Consider the following 17176-nt stretch of genomic DNA (forward strand, 5'->3'; position numbering starts at 1 on the left):
TCTACAACAGACAAGCTAAAATATCTTCACAACTATCAGACAAATAAAATAAATAGTTAATAACGATGTCAAAATCAATTGGCATGCAACAAGATTTGATGCATCAGTACAATGTTATCGTGTGGATCGACAGTCTAAAATAGCCCCGAATCGCGTACTTCGGGCTTAGGTCAGCGTAAGCCATTCCCCGCTTATGATACTCCGAAATAATTCCAAGTTGGCGCGACTCCAAATCGATGCTTGTTATTGATAAATACCACCCAAATTCATCCACAGGCCTTAATGAACAATGACTAATGTTTTTAACTTGCAGCAGTGCTTGCAGTGATTCATTCTAACATCCTAACGCATATATTACGTTTTTGTGATTTAAAAATCATGCTCTGTTCCTGAACTACTTGCAGCAGATTTTATTCGGGAGATGTCAGAAAAGACGACTTCCACCGTACGTTTGTAGAAGCTATTGCAGTCGTTGATATTAACCTGACATTACTCTTTTTTCGATATCTTATGTTATCCACAGATTGATAGATACTTCTTTTTGTTCCCGTTACTTGTACAATTTTTTAAAGTTAAATAGAAACTTTTACTTTTAACAAATCGTATTTATTAAATAAAACAAAATAGTTAACTCTACGCGAAATAAAACACTAACATATCAATAGATATTAGTCTATTGAATCTATAGAGTTTTTTCTCTCTTTCTTTTCTTGTCCTTCTATTCTTTCTTTTTCTTCCTTTTCTTCTTCCTCTTCCTTTTTTACTTCCTTTTCCTGTTCTTCCTTATATGCCATTTCTTTGTTTTCTTCTCCCTCGATGTTTTCTTCTGTCTTGATTGTATTAATAATATTCTCAGATTCTGCATCGTCGTCTTGAGTATCCAATTCCTCTTTGATTTTAATACCATTTAGTGAGTCTTTTCTTAAAGACTCACCTAAGCCATCCTGTTTGCTGTGCTTTTCATCCGTTTTATTATCTTTTTCTTCATCATCATCTTTATAATGAACGTGAAAGAAGTGTCTGTTGGCCCGTGAAGTAGATTGCGTTTCGGCCGACGTACCTTGCTGCGATGTCATGAACGATTGCAATTTGTCGTGTTGTGCAATCGGTGATATATCTTCCTGTTGTGAAGCCTGCAGTGGCTCACCCTCCTCTTCCTGACGTTCAAGTATATAATCATCAACATTTTTCATATCTAACTTGGAAATAATTAAACCAGACTCAGTAGACATTGCAATCTCATCACTCTTTGTTACTTCTGAGATTGATGGCTTACTAGATTTTTTAAACTTAGCTATCAATTCAGCGGTTATACGCTGGTCTTCTACATGAAGCAAGCTATCAACATCTTGTATAGACTCACTGCTAAATTCACCACCAACGTCAAAAACATCTGATGCTTTACTTTGTAATGTTGTTACAGATTCCGTTGGCCGGACATTCCTGCCGATCGTTATTTCTTTGAGCTCATCTTGCATCAAGGGCGACACACGTCTCTCCTCAGATGCACTTCTCATCTGTATTTGACTTGACACTTTCAGTGACCTAACATCTTGTTCAGATTCGGTGATGTCGGTATAAGTTTCATTTTCAGATTTTTTGGAATAGGTTGGTTTCGATTCTATATATTTTTCATCTGTTTGTGGTACTCTCGCAGGTGACACGCCCTGAGATGCAATGGACGGCCCTGGCTCTGTAAATTTGTTCATTGGTTCTGTTGAGGTTGCCGTATTATCTGATGGCGGTTGGTCGTTTGTATTGACGATATGAACCTTGCGGTCGCTCTTGTCCTTTGACATTTTTTTATCTTTTTTACCAGGAGGACCATCAACAAAACTTGATGGTGAAAATATCGAGTCGTTGCTTTCTGGAAAATGTTTTAGTAAACCTTCCCAATTATTCAAATTCAATGTGAGAATTTGACATTTGGTAATAGTAAGATACGAATGGCTGTATTGTAGATCATGTGTCAAACCTTGCATCTGAAACAAAAAAAAAACATAAAAATCACGCGTTAATACAATTATTTATAGCAAATAATGTGGATGATCGAGATCGATAAAATAACATCGAGTGCGGACTTAATGTGCAGTGAGAACGCGGACAGTGGTAGTGGTCGCCGAATCAGAAAGAAGGTAGACCGATACGGCTATCTTTCACATTTTTTTACACTACCGCACAACACCAGTTAACCCGTGAACATGGCGCATGCAACTGTGCCGAAATATCGGGAGCTCAACTAGCCTAATCGTGGTAAGAATCCCTTTTCTTACGAATAGTATATTGGTAAAAACCACGAAAGTTTGAAGTTATATAATGTGGATGATCATTTAAAAATTCGTACCACGCCAAAACAGTTTCCGTGATAGTAAACTTTAGTTGTACTGCCCTCTTCACTGCTTTCCGATACTCGACCCGTGTGAATGAAATACATGGAATCCGTTATCTCATGTTGTCTCACCACGAACATACCTTGAAAAATTTTTAGGAGCATTGTTCTCACTCTGCCCATCTTACCCACATATAATTTCATTTTCTAATACCACTTTTATTTATTTTCATTACCTTCGTTGTAAGTGTAAAGTTGTAAGCAACCAACAAGCTGTCTGAGAAATGCTGGCTCACAGTTTCGAAACACTGCGCTCTGAAGTGTTATTTATACAAATTAATGAAACACGACAAACATTTTAGCAATTTCGTCTGCGCGGATAAAAAAAACTCTTAATTAATAGCACATGTGTTCTTCTAGACTACATATAGTCTAGAAGTTGAAGTTGATGTAGAACATTGTAGGGTTGACCCTATGCCCAATGCCCAATTTCATCAAGATATGTTGAGCTGTAGTAAGATTTATATACGTTGTGTGCCCACCCACGTGAGTGGAGTAGTTGGTAGTGGTATCTTACATTGGTCAAGTGGTCAATGAAGGCAGCAGACATGAGCCGCAGTCGCAGGCACTGTGGCGCAGTCCTCAGGAAGTGCGGCACCTGCACGCCTCGTGACTCCCGCCACACGTGGAGGCAATACTTATTAACCAGTTTTACTAGGTTCTTTGACACGCGGTTGTTCTTCAGGTACTCCTGTTTTGTTGTGTTTTAATTATATATTTTATCGTGGGTTTCCGAGACCAAAGACCTCGTTTAAAACATATTGTTATCTCTGTTTTGGTCTCAGATACCAACGGTTAATCGTTTTTGAATTCCTTAAAGATCTCATTATTAAAGAACTTCGAGATGATATTCAATTTGTTAGTCATAAAACGATTTGTCTAAAATAATCTTAAACAAATTGTATGCACCTGGTTTCTAAAATTTTATCACTTTCGTTTCGTGATAAAATATTAAAAATTTTGGCCTATAATAAATATTGTTCTGAAGATAAATTGTTTTATGATTCCACTTGCTATGATTTCAACTGGTTCCCCACAATTTTAGTAACATGTGATAATGGTTGAATTATGTGATACGTCAGCTGAGTGCTTTTACCTGTAGCTCTAAATATTTGCAGAAAAATTCAAAAGAACGAAAAGATTGATGTTGAAAAATGTTTGAGAACTCGCCGACATAAATCAGAAACACCATGGCTGATACTATTTGAAGAATTATCACAAACACCACCTGCAAACATGTAACAATTTTTATCTAAAACTAGTGCTCATATCTGTTGTTAATAATAGATCAATCGTCGATTAATATTCAGCTCGTATAGATGTTTTATAGATCAGTTTTTCACAGGAAGCAATCATTATTTCTTTCAAATATGAAGCTATCTATTTATTAATGTTTTAAGTCAAAATGTTTATTATTCGTAATATGTCTTATTTTAATTTAAACAGACAAAATTATTGACTAATTAAACAAGATGTGGTTGAGTTTAATTAATAAAATCTAGGCATGTGTCTAGAAAAAGCGTACGCTGCAATAAAATTGAGATGAGATGGGCGCTATTACGCACCCGTCAAAACTGTGACTTGGTAATTCAAATATTGTCTATTTTTGTTTTCGGAGACAGGAGGAAGTTTTAACAACATCATAATAAGTAGCCTATGTGTTCTTGTAGACTATGATCTACATCTATGCCAAATTTAATAGAGATCCGTTGAGCCGTTCTGGAGATACCTTCAAACAAACATCCACCGATCCAAACATTCGTATTTATAATATTAGTAACATAAATTCAAATGAACTTTTTTTGTTTCCTAGTAATATTCAAACGTCAGTCATGTTTGCCCCGATTATATTTAATGGAGAAAGAACGAGTGGAATGGAGCGGATAAACAATCCGTTCGCGCGTCACTGATGCATTGGCTTTTGTCAAGTTGCCAGTTAAATGTCTACTGGGCTGTACACATTAAATGTTCTATGGTACTAATAAACAAACAAGTCTATTAACATCATTCATAGTTCATAGTATTTTAACGCATTGATAGTTGATAGAAATAATAGGATTTAATTCAGAATCACTAAATTTTAACCTAAATTTATCACTAAACGCAGGGAAGGGAAAGTGAATTTAACACAGGATGGAATGTATATGGAGGGAAAATATCGCACATCTGAAATCTTTATTATTTTGCAGACAGATTTTGGGTTGCTTGCTCATTTGTTACCAAACATCTGTTACCTCGCTTCTGTTCTTTGGTAATATATCACCGACTCCATTCTGTGCAAATGTCATCAGCACGAAATACATCGAGCACAGGTAATGGTTGCCGCACCACGTACTGCCGTCATCTAAAAGTTGTTCTACACCGTTATTAACGTCTCCTATACAAACTATTCTATAATACTCTAGGGAAAGGCAATCAAATTGAATGATAAAAATAGTCAAACTTTTTAGGATACAGGTCTCCGAAAAACATTATTCATCAAGCGAAAATAGAAAAAATTAAGTAAACACTTGCTCGCTAGCACTAGTCATTTGCTCGAAGCTCTGAAATGATTAACAAAACCACAACATAGGTGCTTTTAAGTCACTATTAGCTGCTGTTAGAAAACGATAGACAACTGCTTATAACAGTAAAAAGGTAATAAAATAAAAAATGTAAAAAATAAATATTCCATGCTAGATATTGGTTATTTTAAATTCTGCGATTCGGCAACTGTCATAGCAGAAAGTTAAATTCGGGTATTTACGTCATCGCCACGACAAAATGGCGCCGCAGTATGGAGAGCAGGATGTACAGTGTGCAAGCTGTCACAAATATTTTACTCAGTCAAAGCATTTCCCAGATTTACGAGTAGTTTCAGTCCAACCGTCACTGGTGCAAAAATATAATAAAGACAAGGTTTTTCTTCATAGGGAGTCCAGCCCATGACTTTCAACAATTACTGGGTTTCTAAAAGGTAAGTCTACTCAATTTAATATCTATAAATTAAATAAACTATCTGCCCGAAAACGGGCATTTCAACGAAACTGTTCAAACGATGAAATAGTTAATTCAAAGTTACTTTTATAAATCCAGGAGGACTTGGGCTTGGCCCTATCCTCCAGATATCCAATGAAGTACCAGCAGCAAGAGGTGATGTGGACGAAGAGAGAGAACCATACGGACACCGTGTATACCGTCATCAGCGTCATATTGACGCCCAGACGCTCGTGGTGTCGATATATGCCCTTGTAGAGGGTCACCTGCAAGTTTATACACTTTTAATACATATTTACATTTATTTATGTATATTCACTATGAATATTCCTAGTCAAATTCTACGTAAAAACTACGTCTAAAAACGAGTCGTTGAGTGTTTACTAAAAATAACGAACTCGTTTAATGTTATTACAAAATTTAAAACTTCAATTTACAACTCTAAAGATCCTGTTGAGTCGTAGAAAAGAGAACAATAGTCCTCGGTTTTCGGGGCTCAAGAAGCAGAGCAGCTCCGTCGGCAGGCAAGATGCTACGTCGAACTTTGTCTCCAGCTTTGAATATCTTAAAAAAAAAAGTTAAACGAACAAACATTGTCTTCATGCACCATTTCTGTTAAGTTTTCAATAACAAGATTACGAATTTACCTGTGCACTTTAGGTCTAAAAACGCTATCAACCAAATCGTCGTCTTTCGTAATAAAAGGCATTATGTACAGGATTAGAAATTTCAAACAAAAGGCCATATCAAGTGCGTACAACACGAAAATCAGCAACATACTGTTGTCTTGGAATCCAGCATTATACGTGTCACCAACTACACTGAGTAAAGATACCATGATGAGGTATGATTGAATGTAAACATTTCTCACACGAATGTACTTCAGGAAACCTCTGCCTATTCGTTGATGCAAGATTGAGAAACTAAGTCTTTTGTCTTTTGCACCGTCTTTTGTTACTTTTACGGACTCCTTGTCCATGTTTCCTTTGATGTATTTCTGAAAATTAAAACAATTTAAGATTAAAGTGTTAAAAGAACAACGATCGCCTCTTTTTAACGTGCTTTAGGTCCATCAATGCCAAGCTGAACTCAATCCAAAGAATTATAAGTTTTGTTATTTATTTATTTATTTTTAGGAAGACCAACAGCCATTTTTACAAAGTAGGTAAGACAGTAATTAATACAAATATAGCCAATAATAGGTCCTCACAAATAGATCCCTGTAATACCGCTGTAATTAGATTATTCTATAAGAAAAATACTTGACAGAAATCGTATACTTGTAGAGTGCCAACCAAGACGTAATTTGATAATGATAAAGTTAGCGAAACCGAAGAACAAAATATTAGACCTAATAGAAGTAACACAAACCTCATTGTGCTGTCGATAGGACTTCATAAGTTGCACGACGTCAGGAAAGTCACTCACGATGTTGTAGAAGGTATTGGCATTGATCTGCAAGAGGTGCACTTTGCTCAGCGTCACCAGCGACACTGAAGAGCGAATTGACAGCTCGCCGTCCAGGTCTCCGAACATACTGTATATAATATAATATACGTGTGTTGATAATATAATAACTAATAAAAAAGCATCATAGCTTAAAATATTCACGTCATTGTCTATGATCCTTTTGTAGTGTTTTTTGGTAACTGTTTGTTTTATTTTGGGCAATAAATCTTGGGTTTTCTGCATGATTTGGAACGCTTATGGAATCTATTGCGTTGTATTAGTCGATAAAAGTTTTCTTATATTAAATACCTGCCCTTTGTGAGCAAAACAGAGGATGGTGCGTCTTGTTCGCCTCCAATCAGCTCAACACTGCCCGAATCCACGAAGCATATGTCCTTCATGACATCATCTCTCTCCACAATGACCGTGTGTTTGAGGAAGTGCACACTGTGTACTGCGCGTCCAATGATGCGCAGCAGAGATTTATCACACTGACCGAGTATTGGACACTGCAATAAACAAAATTAGAGACTATCTACTAGGAAAAGCTTAAATACTAAGGTTTATTATTTGGTCATATCTTATCACACTAAACCAGTGAAGTATACAAAATGTAATTTTTAAACTATTAACGAAATTCAGAGATGGTTTTCTAATGCAAACTATCGTATTATATCGACAACCAACGAAGAAAAATCTTCAAGTGCTTTCGCACTCCGTGCCACTTGACCAAACTCACCATAGCAAATGTGGAACCATAGATATCCAATATGGCGTCTGTTCGCAGAGTAATCTGATCGCAAAGCTTCAATACAGTCCTGCAGTCCAAGCCACCCATCTTGTCCCAGTTGTAGGCGTAGTAAGCACGCACATCTCTTAAACATAAATGAATCATCAACACAATCATCAAACATCAATCATACGTATCAAATTTTTTCCCACACGATAAATCAAAACGACAATAACTATGCAGAGTATCAATTGGCTTCAAAGTATGAGTTAATTATCCATATAGTCTATATGGTTTATAGTCACTATCTTTTTAAAGATAATAAAAGAGGTGACAATATATTTAATGCAAGTGTCATCGCAGTGGTATTCTAGGAATTTTATTATTTCACTAAATAATGTTTTCTTTTACTTTTGCAAGTCAGGACTGAGGTTCTCTCTGTGCATGAAGGCCGCCATATCCTTCATGTGCTGCTGGAAAGCAGCTAGTGGTTTATTTACGTTGGAACGTATGCTGATGATGCGTACGCAGAAATATGTCGTCAGCATTGCTCCTGCACGAATTTTACAAATGCAACATGTCACAATAATATTTAGTTATATTAACAACGATTTTCAGAGAATTAAAATAAATTAACAATTTATTTTATCGTAATCTGGAATATGCAGCTTATATTGGTATGGTATTTTATAATCTGTGGTTAGGGCGTGTCTGAAGTAAAAACAAATATTTATACACATATTTGTCTTAGCAATAGAATTTACCAACGAGCATGCCGGTGAACATAATCTTCATGATATCGAAGTTGCTAGGGTTGATGATGTTGTATCCTGTGGTGGTCGCCTCAAACGTCACCCAGAAGAAACTTGCCAGATGCAGGTCCCAAATGTCGTCCGTTATATTGAAGCGGACTGGATACAAAGTAATTAAATCAGCTGGCTTTAATAAGTATAAAAACAAGTATTTTTTAGTTATTTCTTGAGGTAGATGTTTTGTTCTGTATCGGGTCATCCATTACTCTGTGAAGGGTACAAACGAGAAGGGTTTCATTATTTACAGCAGCAACATCTTGCAGAACACACAAACTTTGGTAAACATCTATACCATTTGTATATATATGTAACTAACAATTATCTTTGAACAGTTCCACCCAGGAGCCGCCGCGGTCTTTGCGAGGTTCTATCAGCAGGCCCGACTGGTTGTGCCAAGTGTAGATGTCCACCGAGTGGAACACCAGACAGCATGTCATTACGTTCAAAAGCATCAGGAACAGTGGCGTCGCTTTTATACTATAAATATGATGAAGAAACATTCAAACAGTAGTTCTTGACGGTTATAAAGCAATATAATAGCTCCTTTTTATGGTGTACTTACACAAGCACGATGTCGCGACGTATGTAACGGTCGAGGCCCTGCACGGCGGCCGGCAGCCGGTACAGCTGCAGCAACCGATTCAGCATCAGGTACTGCCACGACACCGCCACACGGTACCTGTCCCCTTCGCCCCAAAGAAATCACATATTGTGTGTCATGTCTCTATCAAGAATACGTCAGTAAGGAAATCCGTCATTACTGTATAGTTCCTTGAGGAATGTCTCGAGCATCTCGAGCGGTAGACAGCCGAAAAGGTCAATAAGGAAGGCACCCCTGATGTAGTGGTCTGCGGTGCTAGCGGGGTGGTACACCAAAATACCCTTCTCGTTGTAGTACCCGACCAACATACGTTGTAATCTGAAAGACGCAATGTTAGAAAGAAAAGAACTTAGATCTAAGTTCTTCAATAGAAGTCGCTTAGATGACTTACATGTCGATATATGCGCAGAAGTCGAGCAGAAGGAAGACGAAGTAGATAAAATCAGATTCGAGGTAGGGAAAGCCGGGGATGACCAGCGCGGACAACACGGCGCAACAGCCGCGGTACCACTCCGCTCGCATCAAATATTCGCCGTCTGGACGGATCGTGAATCGTGGGAATATATATCTGCATTGTGGTACCAGAGTTTAATTTATGGACGAGGTCACAGTTTAGTACATTCCTATAACTATTGGATAGTTACCTCAATACAGACAGAAAGCCGAGTTTCCTAAATGGCTGCAGGAAAGCGTAGTCATGCTCATGCTTCCGGGGCAGACGGAATCGTTCGACGTTGGGGATGGGCGCAGGAGGCATGTATGACACGAAGGGGCGCCGCCGCGTCTGCAGGTTATAGTACTCCTGCTATCAGACAACCAGAGACAATAATTAAAATTAATTATGACTATAGACTATTACATGTTTTATCACTGCTTTAAGCTGACGGGGCTTGATTTTCTTGTTATTTTGCACAGTCAAAACAATCAGAAGAGTTAGTCTTTTAGATTAGAAAAGAGAAAAGGAAAAACACTAACGGGTTGTTCCTTAGCAAAATCGATGGCGTCCTTGATCTGTGGTATCTCGATTGCCTTCAGGAGGTACTTGCGCGATATCGAAAACATCTGCACATGCGTCGCTGCGCGCACCGTGTAGTATGCTGGAATACCTTCAACAACGAAATAAATATTTTTATATTAAAAGTGAGAAATACAAGAAAATGATTATTGAAATGTGCAACTGGACAACTTACGTAGAATACACTCCAGCACACCGAAATTATTTCTCGGTCTCAGTTCACTTAACACCTCTTTGGTGTCGGGATCAATTATCTGAAAATATTTACTAAATGTTGAATTGAAGCAAAATGAAACAGTTTAATAAGCTTTTTATTGATAACACAAGTAGGCTTAACGTGTTTTTGAAAAAAAAAATTTTCAAAAATTTTTCAAAAATTATAGAAGTTTAACAACATCTCACCTCGCATATTCCCTGCTTAATGACATATATCTCATTACTGATGTCGCCGGTGTTCAAAAGGATCTCATTCGGAGACGTGTAAAACATGTTGGCCTGGCTCGACACCGTTTTCAGATCTTCCTTACTCAGATACTGTCACAACAACGAGTATAACGCTATCTCAGCGGAATTTGATGAATGAAACGAATTATAACTTAAGGTAATATAAAACAAACATTAAACAAAAAATTACCTAAAAATAGACTAAAAAATTTGTCTTCACAAATGCCAATAAATAAATCACGGCCTCACTAACGTATGACCTTCCTGTGACGGCACCGCCTAGATTCGGACCCTCGCACGCGACACTTGCCCTGTAGATAGAGTAGTGACGGGTCCGAAACTAGTCGGTGCCGTCACAGGAATGTCTATGAAATTAATGAATACGTGAGTTAATCCGTTCTTAATTAATATATTTATTATAATGTCTCATGAAAGTTTAAACAATTCAAGATTTACCTTCATAAAGGGTATACAAAGGATGTATTTACTACGCTGTCTGTTAACAATATCCTGGTATACATGCGGCGGTAGGTCGAAGTATATCGAACTCTTCTTATTGGTCATCCGATATCCCTTTAATAATAAAACATATTGTAACTGATGCTATTTAACATCTTCAGGTATATAGTAACTTCGTCGAGAACTGGTACCTTATCGGTGTACCAGCCGAGCTGCAAATATGTAACGAAGCGCTGTCTCAGGATGGGCTCCACGTCATTCCTGATTAAGAAGTTTGTCACGTCTGTGATGCTCGCGTCGTAGTCTTCTCTACAAATGCGAAATATGATGAATAAGATTCTTTAATGACATTAATAAATGCTATTTGGGAAATGAGCTGCTGATAGATTCTATGAAGTTATTTTTACTCCACATTACGTTGCAATTTTAAGAAAATGAACCCATGTTTACGTGACTTACTTCAGCGCAGTGGCGACCATGATGGTAGCGGAGTAGACTGCGTCCATGAAGATGTGCAGGATAATGCACAGCTCCAGCACTAACATCGCGTACAGTACATTGTTCCAGTTAGACATCGCACCCGTCTCCTTGTGGCCTTTAGAGACATACGAACAATTTATACACCTCTAGATCACACAAAAAGCAACAATAGCTGATGATGGATCAGTTTTCATATACTTTAAGATATAAAACTGTCAGCAAAATGTTCTTACAAGTGACGGTGATCATGGAGATGGCCCAGTACAGTCCGAAGGTGAGGGTGTTGTTGATGGAGGCGTCGTCGGGGGGTACGTGTGCCCAAAACGGCGGATGCGTCAAGTTCGTCACTGAGCAGTGACCGAAACTGGATATAGAAAACATACACTTTGAACAATGGTGACTAATGACCAGAGTATCGTTTTCATAGTGGCTAATATAATAGTAGAATTACTCTAGTAGTATATAATAGTAGCACTCTAACCAGAAGCACATAAAGCATTGCTGCATGGCGGCGACGAAGTAACACGACATGACCATCAGCAGTGAGTAAGAGAAGAAGCGCAGGAAGTTACTGTAGTATACCCACTCGTCCTCCAGAGACTTTAGCATGCGGAACACCTATATAATAATAATAATAATAATACAAATAATACAAAAACTACATATATTCACAGTTAACTAGCATGCTTGCAAAATACCTTATGTGCACTATTTAACTTAACATCATTTTTGGTAAATATAATGATTCCAAAAATGTGAATGCTTCTGTGATATTTGATTCTTACTTTTATACATTGCAAATGTAGGTTATACATAAGAAGTAAAATGCACACTTTCGGTAATCTAAGAAGTTTGTTGATGCCGGCGAAGTGTCCGTCGTGTATGAACTCGAAGAGGGGCATGGTGGCCAACGCGTCCAGCACGAACCAGTGGCTGCGGATCTGCTGGGACGCCGTCTGCGCCAGCGTTATCGGCATACCTTGTTACAAATAATCATGTTCAAAATGAATGTTTCAAATTGTTTTGAAAAAACACATTTATCCTGGTTCATATTAATATTAACCGTCTTCAACCTTTTCCCCCGTGGAGAGGTAGACGAAAAGATCCAATAAGTAAATACAGGTCACCACATAATCGTAGAACCTAAACTGTATAGGCACCGTCCCCTTGTAGGCAATGTAGTACGGATGTGTCTAGAACAAGTAACAAGGAGAAATCTTAGAGACACAATTTACGTACATCAGAATACTTAGGTATATAGTTTTACCTCACACACCGAATTGAGTATTTAATCTATTATCCGTCATCTCAGTAGTACAATGTAACAAAGTGTTAGTATCTCACAAAGCAGACGGCGACAATGACGCAGCAGATGAATGAGTTCCAAAGGGTAAGAAGCACGGAGCGCGGCTGAAGGATGCAGGGGAAAACTGCGCGCAAGCAGATGTCGTCAGACTCGTCCGTCAGCGACGCATCAGCTCTCTGACCGAAGGTAACAATAATAACAGGGTAATAAATGATATTTGAGCACCTAGTTATTTAGAAATGTTAGATATATTAATAGTGACATTTCTCATGATGTAGCAGCCAGCGATATCGAGCATGATGTCGGTGCGTGCCAGCAGCAGCCCGCCCGCCGCGTCCCGGCTCTCCTGCAGCCTCATCAGGTTGCGCTTGAACTCGCGGATGCTGCTCTTGTACCTGCCGCAATATTAATCTTAATGCCAGAAGCTGTGTTCTGTCTGTTGGTATAAAGAAGAAAAAAATCTTACATGGCTTGTTCAGGAGTTTTAAGATAATAATGCCTTTTGACTTTTTCGAAATGTTCCTGAAAATAAACGTGATCAATTTGAAACGATAAATGAAGTATTAGTAGTGACAAAGATGACAATATTAGCATACATAAAACGAGGCGAGTATGATAGCTGCCTGCCCGTTGTCCTTGCCGTACTTGAGCGCGATGCGCCAAAGGTCGCGTGCATGAAGCAGGTGGGCCGTGCAGAAGGTGGCGGCTCGCACCTCCACGTGCGCCTTGCCGCAACCCGCCGGCACGCACCCCGCGCACGCCGACAGCACCGAGCCGCGCGACAGCCGTAGTACCGCCGTGCTGTCGTCCTCAGCAGTCAACACCTACCACCGCATAAAACAATAAAATACGAGTAATTACTTGCTAAGCTAAAATAAGAACGTGTTCACTGTTATCCACGTGGGATTGGCATGGTCCATGGTAATATGAGCTACTTCAACTTATCATTTACCAATTTCTGTAGCTAGATTTTAGCAGTTATCACGAAGTTACTGTAGACTTCGTTGTAGAAAAATCTCCTGGAGAGAAACCATTGCTAGTGGTCTTAAATCCTCAATAGTATTCGTACTCCGTAAAAAATACATTTATGGTGTTTTACAAGTGTGACTAATACCTCTACGTCTCCATACGTGATATAGATGATGGAAGACTTTCTGCTGGAACGCTTGATGATGACGTCCCCGGGGATGTAGTGCAGTGTTTGCATAGTCTTGGCTACCTCGCATAAGAAGCTGTACGACAGGTCGCAAAGGATGCGACTCTAGACACAAATAACAAGTGAAAAAGCACGTTGAATACTTAGAAAACAAAGTGAATATTGAGAACTAAATACCAGCGAATGCAATACGAACAGTATGAAGATGCATATGTCAATGGAACATTCTAAAAAGCTTATAATAGCTTTCTGGTTTTTAAACGTGAGTTTAAGGTATGAACTAAGTACTGAAATGCCACCTCAATATATAACCTTTTGCGTAGCTTTAAAGTAGATATCGGTGTACACGATGGTGGGCAACCAGGGAGGGAAGGCGGGCAGGAGCTGCGTGCTGGACACCGCGCGCATCTTGTGCCAATACATCTTGTAGAACGTCAGCACTGTCTTGCTCAGGTTGCGAGGCACATTGGACTCTTTCTACAAATAATAAGCTAATATAAACAGCGCAACCTACAATTGCAATCTGTCTAGAGTATTTTTAAGTAGTTATTGTTTGAATATTTGAATGCCACATATCAAATTCTATTTACGAAATTTTGTCTAAAAAAATTTTTCTTCCGTCGATTTTAATTTCTTTAAATAGTTCTTGAACCTCTTTTTTATATGAACATATTAAATTTGAGCGTTACCATGTCTCTCATGATGAGTCGATACCGTGCTCTAAAGGCCTCCTCGGGTCGCATGTAGATGCCGATGGCTAGTGACAGTGACGCCACCGCCGATCCTATCATCGTCAGACATCCTGAGATGGTCACGAACAGCGCCAGCACGCGCTCCGTGTCAGAATGCGGATGACGAGTTGCACTAAGGATAATTATAACAACTATAGAACCAACAATCCGGGTAGAATGCTGGAGTTTCGCTCAATTTTTTCGGAATTGAAACGTCTTGCTTGTCACAACATTTGCACCCAGAAAAAGACTGTTACTAAAAGGGTACATCGTACTGTTTTAGGACCACATTACTCTTATCATAAGGTGGGATAGTAATCATGGACTAGTTTATTCATTTAATTATTTTAATTTGAATTATACCTTGCATTGCTAACAAAAAGATCAAGAAAGACAATATTAATCTATTAGTCCGATTGCACAAAATCTAAACATTAGATCATAACTCATTTATTTACAGCGTAGTCTTACCCAATAGGTATAAATATCTTGTTAACCAGATAAAGGCTGGCAAAGAAGAGGCTAACATTGCGGTCACTTAATGCCTCGTGCGTCATTTGTTTCTGGTCGTGAGCGCGCAGCCACGCCAAGTCCCTGTAGTCTCCCACTTCCTGATGTAAAGTACACATTCATGTTTAATTATTATTATTTTTTATACAAAAACCTTAATGCCAAATGGAAACCTCTTGAAAAAATATCCAGATGGTGGTCCACGTGACTCGCAGCACCAAGAAAATGTAACAATTCTTGAGTGCAGTGCCAATGATGCTGCTTTTGAAGTCGAAGTCATTCAGTGCCCCTAAATGACAAAATAGGAGAAAGAAATTTAGAAAAATTGATCCCGAAATTCCTGTTATTCTCTAGCTTTGCCAGATAAAAACCTAGGTAGAAAAAAAAGAAATTTTAGTCCTATATCATTGTTTTAAGGTATATCGTAGGCATGGTCGAGATTTAAATGAATTTCCTGAGTGCGTTTCTCAACAATTCTTCAGGTTACAGATTTAGTTGCAGCAATGTAGTAAAAACTTAATATTATGAAGTTATAAATACTTACAGAGGTATCTGATAGGCCTGTGCAGGCGCAGATAGTAAGCCGCCAGTTTACTCTCTTTCGGATAAAAAGGGAGTGTTAAAAAGTAATGGAGGTATGTGACTAAGTCGATGAAAAACGCAACTGAAACAAACCTCTCGCGATAAATAAAAAATAAGGTACTAACCATTATGTATTGAAAGAAAAGGCGAACTGTTTGTTAGAAGATTGAAGTAAGCTAAATTAAACCAGATACAATTTCATCTGTTAAAGAAATCTAGCCATTATAATTAAACTTACAAATAACACAGCAAGTGATTTCGGTATTTTCTCTATTCACGTAGAGATTGTAGGCGATGCCGAGAACGTGTATCGCATAGACCACGTTATAGGACAGATCAATGACCTCGTAGTACGGGATAAATTCAGAATACAGAAATACTATCGACAGTAGAACCAGTACGCATATGAAGATGTTCCAGGTCGTGTCCTCGGGGCAGTTCTGGAAGCTTTCGACTATTTGCTTCTTACTCCACCATAATGGATATTCCGTCTAGAAAATATATTATTTGATAGGTAAACAAATGTTATCCATTAGTTATGTAAGCTTTAGTGCTAGAAAGAGAAGGGATTTGTCATTCTCAATCTGAGAGTAACTAATAGTGCTAGAGATCGGATTATGTTTTGTTAAAAGGATGGTCGGGCTGAACCAGCTGAAAAGATCTCTTAAAAACAAGAAGACAGACATCAAAAAGCAGTATTTTAAATTTCTTCTGATGAGTAAGATGTGATGGCTAATCTATTCCCAGAGGCGAATAAATTATGTGACAGAAACTGTACCTCATTTTCTTGCACCCTCGACTGATATTCCAAATCCCTGAATACTGGAATTCCTTTATTTAAACTAATATTTGAAGCCATTTAAATGTAGCAACTTATTAAACTTAAAATACCATTGTACGTAAAGTTATAATGTTTTTAAAAGACAGACTTTCGGCCATCTTTTGACATTTAAGTTCTAGAAATAGATGAAAAATTATCTGGGATTACTGGCAAGAAATCTTTTTAATAAATTCTCCTTCGTTCGCTTTTACTACGTTCCGAATTAATAACACCATTTAATAAGCGGCGGAATAATAACCGATAAATCACATTTTTAAATTTTATGATGCCAATTCGTTGTAAACTTTGGACTTGGTCATATTTTTACACTTTTCCAAAAAAAAAAAAAACGACGTGATTTAACGGTTTTTTCTGTCACTCCTCATTTTAAGTTACAATGAACTAATTCTGTTTCTATTGTGAGCGCCAAAATGGTAAAAATCGAATAGACACAAATTACCACAGTTTATAGCCTGTCCAGTGGAAACTAGAGGTAAGTGACTATTGAGGAAAATAAAAGAGTTCAGTAGTTCACATTTCGTTTATTTTATTAAAAAACAGTCGCTTCCCCAAACAACCAATTTAATTTACAATTACATGTATATAAAATTCTCTATTTATTATAAATCTATATTGAAATGTAAATACAATATTTTTTATAAAAATTATCTCCTCAAAGTAATAACTAAAGTAAGTCCTAACAACTAAAACTCCTA

General features: G+C 37.9%; 2 protein-coding genes across 2 annotated transcripts; both read right to left on the reverse strand.

Annotated features, from left to right (window-relative positions):
* Positions 1-668: 668 nt before the first annotated feature.
* On the reverse strand, positions 669-14918 carry LOC106712743. The gene is made up of 37 exons (XM_045679820.1): positions 14912-14918; positions 14507-14700; positions 14130-14294; positions 13776-13922; positions 13258-13485; positions 13128-13183; positions 12924-13056; positions 12700-12837; positions 12419-12548; positions 12189-12334; positions 11837-11973; positions 11589-11719; positions 11335-11470; positions 11067-11184; positions 10873-10989; positions 10375-10506; positions 10148-10226; positions 9933-10063; positions 9602-9759; positions 9349-9525; positions 9118-9275; positions 8919-9042; positions 8703-8833; positions 8309-8455; positions 7956-8097; positions 7554-7689; positions 7124-7323; positions 6737-6902; positions 6013-6362; positions 5803-5929; positions 5451-5631; positions 4615-4733; positions 3486-3617; positions 2907-3080; positions 2566-2644; positions 2345-2472; positions 669-1982 (listed from the first exon to the last, which is right to left on the reverse strand). The coding sequence occupies exons 1-37, from the start codon at positions 14916-14918 to the stop codon at positions 669-671; spliced, it is 6468 nt and encodes a 2155-aa protein (XP_045535776.1).
* A 97-nt stretch (positions 14919-15015) lies between these two features.
* Positions 15016-16499, reverse strand: LOC106712742. Its single transcript, XM_014505380.2, has 5 exons — positions 16419-16499; positions 15879-16131; positions 15603-15722; positions 15232-15347; positions 15016-15159 (listed from the first exon to the last, which is right to left on the reverse strand). The coding sequence occupies exons 1-5, from the start codon at positions 16497-16499 to the stop codon at positions 15016-15018; spliced, it is 714 nt and encodes a 237-aa protein (XP_014360866.2).
* Positions 16500-17176: the final 677 nt, after the last annotated feature.

The sequence above is a fragment of the Papilio machaon genome, chromosome 1 (assembly GCF_912999745.1).
Source record: "Papilio machaon chromosome 1, ilPapMach1.1, whole genome shotgun sequence".
Classification (NCBI taxonomy): Eukaryota; Metazoa; Arthropoda; class Insecta; order Lepidoptera; family Papilionidae; genus Papilio; species Papilio machaon.